The 12,660-nt window shown below is 27.4% G+C and overlaps 2 protein-coding genes across 2 annotated transcripts; both read left to right on the forward strand.

Annotated features, from left to right (window-relative positions):
- Window positions 1-1,487: 1,487 nt before the first annotated feature.
- Window positions 1,488-4,983, forward strand: Phum_PHUM551460 (Follistatin precursor, putative; the record flags this gene model as incomplete). The annotated part of the gene is made up of 8 exons (XM_002431799.1): window positions 1,488-1,512; window positions 1,597-1,741; window positions 3,336-3,497; window positions 3,571-3,714; window positions 3,866-4,051; window positions 4,129-4,296; window positions 4,371-4,667; window positions 4,752-4,983. 8 exons carry the CDS (start codon window positions 1,488-1,490, stop codon window positions 4,981-4,983), a joined length of 1,359 nt encoding a protein of 452 aa, XP_002431844.1.
- A 1,400-nt stretch (window positions 4,984-6,383) lies between these two features.
- Phum_PHUM551470 (oxysterol-binding protein 3, putative) lies at window positions 6,384-10,446 on the forward strand (the record flags this gene model as incomplete). The annotated part of the gene is made up of 16 exons (XM_002431800.1): window positions 6,384-6,489; window positions 6,576-6,712; window positions 6,784-6,951; window positions 7,041-7,179; window positions 7,263-7,495; window positions 7,580-7,714; window positions 7,802-8,012; window positions 8,084-8,325; window positions 8,441-8,672; window positions 8,755-8,921; window positions 9,029-9,241; window positions 9,344-9,461; window positions 9,548-9,711; window positions 9,797-9,941; window positions 10,021-10,147; window positions 10,212-10,446. The coding sequence occupies 16 exons, from the start codon at window positions 6,384-6,386 to the stop codon at window positions 10,444-10,446; spliced, it is 2,772 nt and encodes a 923-aa protein (XP_002431845.1).
- Between the last annotated feature and the right edge of the window lie 2,214 nt (window positions 10,447-12,660).

Consider the following 12,660-nt stretch of genomic DNA (forward strand, 5'->3'; position numbering starts at 1 on the left):
GAAAAATAAAAAATTTTTAATATTAATCTTATACGCGCACGCACACACGCACGCACACGCATAAAAAAAAAATTTTTTTTTTTTTAAATCTTATTAATTCCAGTTTTTGTTTTGTATTCTTTCGAGTTGGATAATATTCTTCTTCTTTCCCTTTTTTTCCCTTATTTGCCATCCTTTTCCCTTTTATCCCTTTAATCCCTTTAATCCCTGTTAAGTACTTAACAAACGTGTTATTTATTTAAACGTTAATAAGTTACAGGTAACAAAAAAAAAATTAATAATGATAACGTTCCAACTCTCAATTATAAATAAACGTTTCGAAATTAAAAAAAACTATCATTATTATTATTATTATTATTATTATTATTATTATTATTATTTTATATAAATTAATAGCCGGGTATGTGGAATTAAAAAAAAAATGAATGACGATGGACTTAATAAAAACTAGGATCTATTTATTATTTAAACAAAAAACGGGTGTAATTATAATTAACGTAATCACTTAAATGGTGACCGTGAAATCAAAGGAAAAAAAAAAAAATAATAATAATTTTGTTGTGTTGTTGTTGTTGTTGTGTGCAAACACAAACGTTTTACTTTTTTATGAACAAACACATATATTCGTCGAGAATTAAATTTTAAAATCCCTTTCACACACACACACACACACACACGTTAACTTGACACAGTTAATGTCGGGCAGTAAACCAACAACCGAACATTGCAATACAACAAACAACTTGTTTACATGTGAACGCCTTAAAAGAATAAAAAAAAATAATAATAATAATAATGATGAAAAAATAAAAACAAAAACTCCGTTGTGAAAAAAAAATTTTTTTTTACATTTGGGCGAGTCGATTCTTTATCGTTTCGTTTGTTGTTGTTGTTGTTGTTGTTGTCCTATGACCCTTTTATTTATTATTGGCAGATTTTTATATCCGGTCCGTTGGAAAAAAAAAAAAAAAAAAAAAATTTTTTTTTACTATTTTTTTTTTTGTAATTTTTTTTAATTTAACGGTTTCTCACGTTTAATTAGATGTAGGACGGGTGAGGGGAGAGGGGGAAACACGCATATTTTTCGCTAAAAATACCTTAAATTGTTTGTTTAAACACGTGATTTTGTCGCGATAAAAATTACAAAAAATAAATTCGAGCGATTAAACAGTTACAATTTGAAATTTTAGTCTTTGGACAAAATGGAGTCGGTCGTTTCCGGTTTTTTTCCTTTTTTTTATCTTTTCCGTTTCCGGTTTAATTCCTTTTAACGAAACAAAGGTAGAAATCGTACGAGTCGCGAAAAAGAAACGGTTTTATGGGTTTTTTTCCACATTCTAGGTCTCGGATGATAATTCAATCTTGTAATTTATTTAATTACAGTTACGCTTTCGGCTAGAAACACATCATGTCCGAGAATTTGTTCTAACACGCCGCAAAACCCCGTTTGCGGTACTGATGACATTATATACAACACCGAGTGCGAAATGAAAAAAAAAACATGCGGAAAAGGTAAAATAAACTTTTTCAAAGAGCACGATATTAATTAAAAAGAATGCAATGATGATGATAATGATGATAAAATTTTTACAGGAGTCGAAGAAAATTCTAGTCCTACAGGATGTTTAAGATCATCTGGTAGCACATGCGAACATCGTTGTAGCGGGGATAAGGATCCCGTTTGCGGTACGGATGGAAGAACTTATTTAAATCGTTGCATGTTAAGAGTTGAAATATGCAGGTAAAAGTTTTATTATTATTATTATTATTATTATTATTATTATTATTATTATTCATTCCCTAAAGAAAATTTTTAGTTGTAAAAGGTAGTTGGTAAGAAAAAACGTACCACGGCGAGTCCTAATTAGTGACCTGAAAGAGAGAGAGAGAGATCAATGACGTGAGAATTATTTAAAAGGGAGTGAGAGTGAGAGAGAGAGAGAGAGACATTATTTTATAGTCTTATTAAATGAAAAGAAATGAATGCAAATAATTTTAGACTTTGGAGAAAAGAGAGAGAGAGAGAGAGAGAGAAAAAATATGTGAATAATTTTGGTAGTCATTCATCTGCAAAAATAATAAATAAAAAATCCCTAAGGGGATCACGCGATTATCATCATCATCATCGTTTGTATGTGATGATCTCAAATCAAATTCCCCCCCAAAAAAATAAAAAGGTACGACAAAAGCTCTTTCTCCAGTGATTTTTCTCTCAATTCATTCCAGAAAATGGCCGACATTTAAATGTTTTGTTTTGTTTTTAATAATGACGGTTGCTTTTCCTAAGATGCGCTTGTGCGACGACTGCTTTTTTCCATATGTTTTTATCATCATCATCATCATCATTATTATTATTATTAATATATATATATTTTTTTTTGTTGTAACCGCAACGCGAGATTTAAAAAAAAACGAGAACCGAGAATTTCATGTAGTATTACGATTATTCAGCCTTGGGAAGTAAAGACCTTCAATCCTAAAAAAAAATTTTTTTTTTTTTTTTTTTTTTTGTGGCAATCTTCTAGCCGTGGCAATGCCTCGGTCGAGATAAAAATCAGGTTCATACCTAAAAATAAATTTTGATATTCACATGTATTTTACGTCAAAAAAAACCTTAAATAATGAGTACAGATGCATATTTTTTTTTTTTTTATTGTAAAATTTACGTCTTTATTTTTACCATTGATTTATCGATTGCATTTATCTATCTATCTATCTATCTTTATCTATCTACCTTGAAAGAAATCGAATTTTTTTTTTTTTTTTGAGAAGAGAGAGAGAGAGAGAGAGAGAGAGAGAGAATGAATCAATGATAAATATTCGAAACAGTTTTAGCTTCGAAATACCAAAAAAAAAAAAAAATGTACGAGTATATAAATATAATGAGGAGGAGAAGAAGAAGAAGGAGAAGAAGAAGAAGAAGGAGAAGAAGAAGAAGAAGAAGAAGAAGAAGGAGAAGATGAAGAAGAAGAAGAAGACGTTTGAGAGATGAATGATACAAAAAATTTATTAAAAATGTCGTATTTATTAAAAAAATTTTGCCTTAAGATGAAAACGTTACAACATTCATCTTTATTTATTATTATTATTATTATTTTAAAAAGTCCTTGTCGAGTCAAAAAAAAAAAATTTATTATATTAATATTATTAGTCTGAGAAGAATAAGAAGATATTATTATTATTATCACTCTCAAACACGACAAGGCTCTTATTTGTCGGGGGGGGGGTTTTACGCATTTATTCCAGGTTTCTACCCGAGGATTCCTTCGGGACAATTATTCGAATTTCGGTGGTTTATTATTATTATTATTATTAATAAAAACTTTTCGTTACAGAGTCGGAATACAATTATCGCATTTGGGACCGTGTAATAACATATCCGCACATAGGGAAAATTGTCCCGTTTCCTGCGATCAAGCACCCAACGATGGACCCATTTGCGGCTCTGATGGAAACGTGTATAAAAACACGTGTCAAATGAAATTATTGACTTGCGGGTAATGAGAATGAAAATATTATACACGTGTATCAAATGATTTTTGTTGAATACCTTTTTGTCTTTGATTTCAGGCAAGGAGTCGTGAGAACGAGTAAGAAATACTGTCAGACGACGCGACACTGCAGGGAATCCTGCTGGAGAATATCAAAACCGACTTGCGGTTCTGATGGAAAAATTTATGCGAACGCGTGTAAAATGAAATCGAAAAATTGCGGGTGGGTTTTTTAAATTTGGTCATAAATCAAACGTTTGTTGAACTTTTAACCTTTTTTTTTTTTTTTTATATTTATAAAAAGAAAAAAGGTTTTAATTATAGTTTTATCGGGAAAAAATTTGAAAATATTTTTTATTAAAATGATTTCGTAGAAAACACGTTTTCGAAGTGCCCATGGCTTATTGTGCTACACAAGAAAGAACGGCCGTTACATCTGACAAAAGAGAATCTCTCCCCGATTGTCCGACATCTTGTTTTAATGCAAAAGATAAACTTACATGCGGATCAGATGGAAATATTTACACGAGCGAATGTCAATTAAAGTTACTCAATTGCGGGTAATTGAAGGTGTTTTGGTTTCTTAACGAAGTTTCTAGAAAATTTTTAAAATTTTTCGTATTTACTTTGACTGCAGGTCACCATCTAAAAGAAGAGTGACGAAAGTAGATTTCGAAAAATGTAAAGGAAAATTACAAAAATGTTCCTCACTCGTACCTTTATGCGAATCTGAATACGATCCTGTTTGCGGTACCGATGCGACGACATATCCGAGTTCGTGTCACTTGAACATAGCATCGTGTTTGTAAGTAGTATTAAATTTTTTGAGTTTGTTTCGTCGCTGAATCCATTATGAGTTTTTGTTTTTTCTTTGAACAGGAGAGGAGTACAAATGGCACATTACGGAAATTGCACTCAACTCGTTAAAAACAAATGTCCGACGGAATGTCGACAAGATGTCGATAGTCCCGTTTGCGGTTCGGACGGTAACGTTTACCGTTCGGTTTGCGAACTCAGGCGGCAAACGTGCGGCCAATACGTCGTCGGAGTTGCCGCTCATCATTGCAGAACGACAGCGTCGTGTAATGAAAATTGCGGAAATGAAAAAAATTTCGTTTGCGGTTCGGATAATAAATTTTATGCGAACGAATGCGAAATGAAAAAACAAAATTGCGGGTTAGTTTATCATGTTCGAAATGATGATGACGTCATGAAAATTTTATTGCCAACATTTACATTCGAAAAAATTTTTCCTTTTAGTAAACACATGTTCGTCGTACCGATCGGAAGATGTTTAACTGGTTTCGTTTTTAAAGGATGTCAAAAAATATGTCCATCAATTTACGATCCCGTTTGTGGAACGGACGATAAAACATATTCGAACGAATGCTTTTTAGATATGGAAAATTGCAGGTCGAGACGTTTCGTAACGAAACAATATCATGGAAAATGTGGGGATCCGACACTAGAAACTAAAAATTATCTTTATTAAAATTTTTCTTTTGTTTTTTTTTTTATTTAATTTATTTAGTTGAATTTTTTTTGAAATCCGTCGTAAAACCTTGTCGATTTTTTTGTTTAAAGTTATTATTATTATTATTATTATAGTTATACAATTGATAAATATAAATTTTTTTGTATATAAATAAATAAATTGGAAAGGTGATATAAACTTTTTGTTATAAAGTTTTTACAAGTTTTAATTTTAGTTTAAGACAACAAAAAAAAAAAATTTGTTTTTGTATGATATAATTTATTAATAAATATTTATTCGCTATTAATTATTAATAAATTTTATTATTATTATTAATTCAGTCAATAAAGTTTTAATTTATTTAAAGTAAATATTCCTAACTGAATCGTAATATTACTCTTTTTTTATAAAAAGAAAGAAAAAAAAAATTTTAACGTCGGTCTAACCGGAAATAGTATTTTGAAGTAGCAGCAGAATAAATAGCAGGAAACTCATTGAAAAAACGGGTCAAAGTCAGTTGAGTAGTATTGACCACCAATTTTGCCGTTAATGCAGTTATTCAAAATGGCAGTTTCCTGCACAGTGGTTAGGTAGTTGGGGCGTTTTTTTAAAAAAAAAAAAAAAACTATTTAAAATCGTCCATGTTATGATTTCAAACATGTGTCACAACATTTAAAGGTTGGTTTTATATATTTTATAATAAATCATACTGGAGAAGGAAATTATATTATTCGTATCTAAAATTAAAATTTAAAATTTTTTCGCAGTTAATAAAAATTGACAGATTATCGAATTTGAATTATAAATTTTAATTTTAATTTTTTTTTTTGTTGTTGCAATATCGATAACGTTTAGTCTTTTCGATTCAATAATAATAATAATAATTTTCTATTCATTTTTTTTTTTGTATATTATGCATATGACCCCATTTCAAATAATAAAATAATAATTTTGTAATATAACTAACTATTAGTTAAAAACTAGGTTGCCTACACTTTCATTCAAAAATTTTTTTTTTCTATATCGATGTTTGGTTAAAAATTAATTTATTAAAAAAAAAAAAAAAAAAAGGTAGCAATTATAAGTTGTAGTTACAAAAAATACAATTTTTTTAAATAGTATCTTTAACAAAAAAAAAATTTGTTAATGTGCAATAAAACGTTTATTTTATTTAATTAATATTCAGTAAATCTTATTATCATTATCAATTAAAATTTGAGTAGTCAAATATAAGATTTCATTTAATTTAAAACCATCTATAACTATACATCTAATTATTAAAATATTTAAGTAATTAGTATGAATTGTGTTTGTTGTAGAATAAAATAAAAAAATTATATTTCAGTTGAACATGTTGTAATGGAGTCTTCGAAATTGTCGTTATTAAAAGTCAATTAAAATAAATTTTTGTAACAAAAATGAAATCAAAATCTAAAGGAAAACCTCATTCAGATTCAGAAGGGAGTGTTGATAGTAATTCATTATCATTGGAAAGTGGAAATGTGAAAACTGTCAAAGACAACAGTGAGTTAAAAATGACGATTTGTTTTTAAATTCAAGTTTACTTTCGTTACAATTTTTATTACAACTTGTGTTAATTTTTTAAATAGGAAGTAAAGGTCGTAGAGGTTCAGAATGGGAAATTTTAGAAGGGTTAAAGGATGGGCAAAGGTATAATATAAAACCTCAAGTTTTAACTGGTTATTTGCATAAAAAAAGAAAATGGCCTCTTAAAGGATGGCATAAGGTAAAAATAAAAATTTTACTACAAAAATTGTTTTATTCGAAACATTAAGAAAGTTTTTTTTTTTATTTTAGAGATATTTTGTAATCAATAAAGGAATATTGGTGTATGCTCGAACTCCGAGTGATATTACAAGAGGTAAAATTCATGGATCTGTTGATATTGGATTAAGCGTAATTTCGACTAAAAGCAAAAGTAGACGAATTGACATTGATGCAGAAGAATTTATTTACCATCTTAAGGTTGTCATAACTTAAAATTTAATTAAATTCATTATTTTATTATGATTATTGTAATTTTAATTACATAATTAATTGTTATTGATTTTCAGGCGAAACGTTTGGATACATTCGTCAAATGGGTTGAACAATTAAGAAAACATCGATTATTTCGACAGCATTTACTGACATTTGGAGCTAGAGAAAACACATGCACTGACTGTGATAATACAATTTCATTTCAACCTAATCGTAATTATCATAAAAATTTTTTAATTAAGTTTTTATCGCTTGTAGTGAACACTTTCGAACGTGATAATTTCATTTTTTTCTAGCTAATTCTTTTACTCCTCCCATTAGTCCAGCACGAGATAAAACTCTACATTGCGGTTTAATACCTGCTGCTACTCCTGTAGGGGGTAGACTTGCCGTTTGGCTAGTAGATTCCATGCCAATGTTGGAGGGTCTTCAAAAAGATCTAAAACTTATAGGGCAAAATATTGTTCATTTATCCAAAATTGCTGATCAAATATCTTCCTCTTTGGCAGCTTCTGTAACTGATCAGGAAGTATGGCTCATCATTCATTTTTGAAATGGCTAATTTTTTTTTTTTTTTTACCATAAATTTACTTTTTATATTTATTATTTAAAGAACACGAGTGAAGGTTGTTCTCCGAATGTTAAGAAAGACAGAAGAAAATTTGGCTTGCTCAAAAAGAAAAGCAATAAAGGAAGTTCTGTTGATTTGGCGTCCTCTTCTCTAAATGACAATCTTTTACCTTCTGCAGTAAGTGTATATAATGTTTGATAAATAAGAGTAATTAATTTTTTTAAAAGTACACATAGATTTATGACTCTTACATAATTTTTTTAGAATGTCCCTATATCTTCACAATCGGCAGCTCTTTCCAGTAGTCAAACTTGTTTATCTTCAAACGCTTCCTCAATGAATTCATTGAACAGACCTCAAAGTTTGCCAGGTTCTGAACATTTGATGCAACAATTCGTATCATCTTTAGATAATAAGAGTGCGATAACTCCAGAGTTGCAAATGCGAGAAGATTTTATTGTTCTTGCCAAAGATGGTAAATTTTAATATTTAATACTTTTACTTTTATTGAGCGATAAATAAATAAATTAATAACTTTTTGTACAGTTCAAACCAACTTAAAAACGGTCCTCTGTAGATTGACGGGAGAGTGCGATCGATTGAAAACAGCTTGCGAATCAGAAAATAGTCAATTGTTAAACATGAACAATTCAAATGTTTTAGTAAGTTTAAGACATTCTTTAAATCAGGCTTTAGTTCAAAATAACGAATTAAAAAACCGATTAAACCGCGTTCATGAGATTGCAGATCTAGCCGATATAAGTTCGGTTGGCCCTGCCTCAGATGCAGTAAGTATAAAATGAAATATTCAAAAAAATATTTTTTCCGATTTCCATTATTTTTTACAAAAAATTTAAGATAAACATTTTTTTTTTTTTTTTTTTTTTTTTTTTTTTTTCACAGAAGCAAATCGCCGGGAACTTGTCATACAGTTCATCTTGCCTCAGCGCGAGCGAGTTTTTCGACGCTGAAGATAATCTTCCAAAATTTGAAGAATTAGAAGACAAGAAAGAAAATGTCGATAACAGCGAAAGTTCGAGCGAAAACAATTCGTTTTCCAGCGAAGAAGGAGAGGAGGAGAACAGTTTATCCAGTGAAAACTCCGATGTTGCCGAAGACTATACAATGAGCAGAAGTAACTACCAAATACGACTGATATTATAAATGATTATTTAAAATGATAATTTTTTATAAATTAATGTCGTAATTTTTATCAGTCTCTGGACCGACCATTTCCGTAACTGGCCGCAGAACTAAACTTCCAGCTCCACGTCCCAATTTGGAGGGATTGTCCCTGTGGAACATTTTATGTAAAAATATCGGTAAAGATTTATCGCAAGTGTCGATGCCAGTGTCATTAAACGAGCCATTAAATATGTTACAGGTTTATTTTCAATTTTATAATTTTATTTTACTTCAGCAAAAAAGGAAAATTTAATCAAGTTTGATTATTATTATTATTATTATTATTATTATTATTATATTTTTTAGAGATTGTGTGAGGAATTGGAATATTCTGAATTATTGGACAAGGCATCTGAATTAGATGATCCTTACGAAAGAATGATTTACGTGGCTGCTTTTGCCGTTTCAAGTTATTGTTCTTCCTATTACAGAGCCGGATCAAAACCTTTCAATCCTTTTCTAGGAGAAACGTACGAATGCGTAAGAGAAGACAAAGGCTTTAAATTTATATCCGAACAAGTAAGTACTAATTTAAGATTTCTTCAACTTTTTTTTTTTTTTTCTTTCCGGTAGTGAGAAAAAAAAAAAAAAAAAAGAAAAAATTTTTATTTTTTATTTAAGGTATCTCATCATCCTCCTATATCCGTTTGTCACGCGGAAAGTAAAAATTTTATTTTCTGGCAAGATGTTCGAATCAAAACAAAATTTTGGGGGAAATCTATGGAATTTCAACCGGCCGGTAATATATTTTTTATTTATTTATTTTATTTTATAAATTAATTAAATAAGAGTATATTTAAAATCGAGTATTTCGTGAATTTTCAGGTACCGCAAATGTTTTGCTACCCAAAAGCGGCGAACAGTACGAATGGAACAAGGTTACGACATGCGTTCATAATTTATTTAGCGGTCAAAGATGGGTGGACCAATATGGAGAATTGAAAATATCATCCAGTTCGGGAATCACATGTAAACTAACATTTGTCAAAGTATGTGTAAATTACGCAATCCAAATGAGAAAAAAAGGTTTTTTATGGCTTCGTACCTGAATTTTTATTATTTACTCGTATACAGGCAAGTTATTGGTCTTCGAAAAGGCACGAAGTACACGGTTCCATAACTAGTCAAGACGGAAAAGTTGTTAGAAATATATTTGGAAAATGGAGCGAAGGTCTTTATTGCGGTGTCGCACCGTCTGCCAAATGCATATGGCGACCTGGTAAGTTGAAAAAAACAGTCAGGTATGTTTCGGTATCCGAGACGACTCAAGGAACAATACAATTTATGGTTTTAATTAGGTACGATGCCAGAAGATTACGAATTGTACTACGGTTTTACCAGGTTTGCAATAGAATTAAACGATTTAGATTCGGAAACGGCTAAATATTTACCACCAACGGATACGAGGTTTCGTCCAGATCAAAGGTATAAAAAAAAAGGTTTTCATTTCGACGGCAGGTTTTCTTATTAAACAAAACCAATTTTTTAGACTTTTGGAAGAAGGAGATTTGCAAGGAGCGGAAAATTTAAAATTGACATTGGAACAATCGCAAAGAGAAAGGAGAAAGAAAAAAGAAGCCGAGGGAAAACCCGCATACGAGAGCAAATGGTTTTTCAGGGAAGAAATCGGGAACGGAGAAGAAAAATGGACGTTTGGTAACAAATATTGGGAAATGAAAAAAAATCCAGGATTTGCAAATATGGAATTTGAAGCGTTATGGTGATGATATTCCCATTTATTATTTTTTTCTAATTTTTTTTATTTGTGTAAAATTTGTTTTGCTGCCGGCAGCATTTTGAAATGAAAATTTTATTGTTGGAAAATAGAAAAGGAATGGAATAGATATATTTATGCTTTATTAAAAAAAATAAAATTTTATTTTATTAAAAAAAGGAAAAAGGGAAAAACAGGAAGTATTAACAAATTAACCGTATTATTAATTTCTCAAATTAATTTAATTTTATATATATATATATATATATATATATATATATTTATTTTAATTATTATTATTATTATTAATGAAATAAATAATGGGTTAACGATTGACAGACGAGCGGTAATAGGTTTCGAAATAATAATAATAATAATATAATAAAAAATGAGATTTGTCATGGAATACTCATTATTATTATTAATGGTTGAAAAATCAAAAAGAAATTTTAATTTGCTTTAGTAGTGTTTGGTAAATTAAATATTTGTATTATATAATAATTAATTAATTAATTAATTAAATTTTCGGTAGACAATAAAAATGTTAATTAATTATTATACGTCATCATTGAGTTTATAATAATAATAATAATTATAAATATTATTAAAAAATTACTATTGTTGTTGTTGAAAAAAAATTATTATTTTTATTTAAATTCGATAAAAAAAAAATAATAATAATAATTATTTACAAAAAATGACGAGCGCTTCATTATTTAAAAAAAAAAAAAAAAAAAAAACACAAAATTAAAATTAAATTAAATTACCAGCTGAGAAGTGCCTGTTTTCGTTTTATTATTATTATTATTATTATTATTATTATTATTATTATTATTATTATTATTATTATTATTATCATCATCAAATGTTAAATCGTTAAAAAAGGAATCTCTGGAATCTGTCTCATTAAAATTTACGATTAAAAAAAAAATTATTTAACGGTTTTTTTAATTGAATCAATTACGATCGAATTATCGTTGATAATAATAATAATAATAAAAAAGTAATTAGTAGACGTAATAAAATTACATGTACGACCGACTGATATTATTATTATTATTATTATTATGGGAAAAAAAAATTATTTCAGTGTTATAATAATAATAATGATTACTTCCTAGAGCTTTTGCGTTTAATAAAATTAATTTTTATTAATAAATTAATTTATTGTTTAAAATAAATAATTAAAAAAAAAAAAATTATTTACACGTGATTAGATGAAAAAACAAAAATTTAATATTATTATTATTATTATTATTATTATTATTATTATTATTATTAATTATTATTATCATTATTATTATTATTATTATTATTATTATTATTATTATTATTATTATTATTATTATTATTATTATTAATTTTTTAACCGTCAACTTTTTTTTATTTTTTTTTTTTACTTTTAAATTTTTACTCCTTTTTATTATTATTATTATTATTATTATTGTCACTCTTTAAAACGACAAGTTGCTTATTTGTCGGGGATTTTTAAGCATTTATTCCAGGTTTCTACCCGACGATTCCTTAGGGATAAATGCTCTTATTATTATTATTATTATTACTATCTTGATATTTGTTTTAAGTCAATTAAAAGTAATAATTAATATATATATATATATATATATATATATATATATTATTAGTTAGGAAGATGTCTTCCTTAGTACAGAAAAAAAAAAAAACATTTTTTTATAAATATTAAAAAAAATAGAAAGAAAAAGAAATCCATAAGAGAATAATAATAATGATAATGATGATAATATTAATAATAATAATTTTTTTCGATTAAAAATTAAATAAAAAAAATTATTATTATTATTATTTATTATTTTATTTATTTATTTATTTTATTTTTGGTTTAAATAAATCAAAATTCTGTTATTATGTATACATAAATATATACATAAATATTTTATGTATTTGAAAAATATTTTTTTTTGGGTTGAAAATGGAAAAAAAAACCAAAAAGAAAAAAAGAAAAAAAAATTATTTTTGTTCGGAGAAAGTTTTATTTAAAAAAAAAAATTAAATAAATAAATTTATTATTATTATTATTTTACAATAATTATATTATTAATTTAATTTTTATTATTATTATTTTAGTTATGTAAATTGATTTATTGTTGTTTTTTTTTTTTTTTTTAAATTAACTAATAATGTTGTGTGAGATCATCCATGTTTTATTTTGTATTCTGGTAACCATGGAAACTCAAACCCATTACAA

Source organism: Pediculus humanus, genomic scaffold (assembly GCF_000006295.1).
Source record: "Pediculus humanus corporis 1103172108294 genomic scaffold, whole genome shotgun sequence".
In the NCBI taxonomy this organism is placed as follows: Eukaryota; Metazoa; Arthropoda; class Insecta; order Psocodea; family Pediculidae; genus Pediculus; species Pediculus humanus.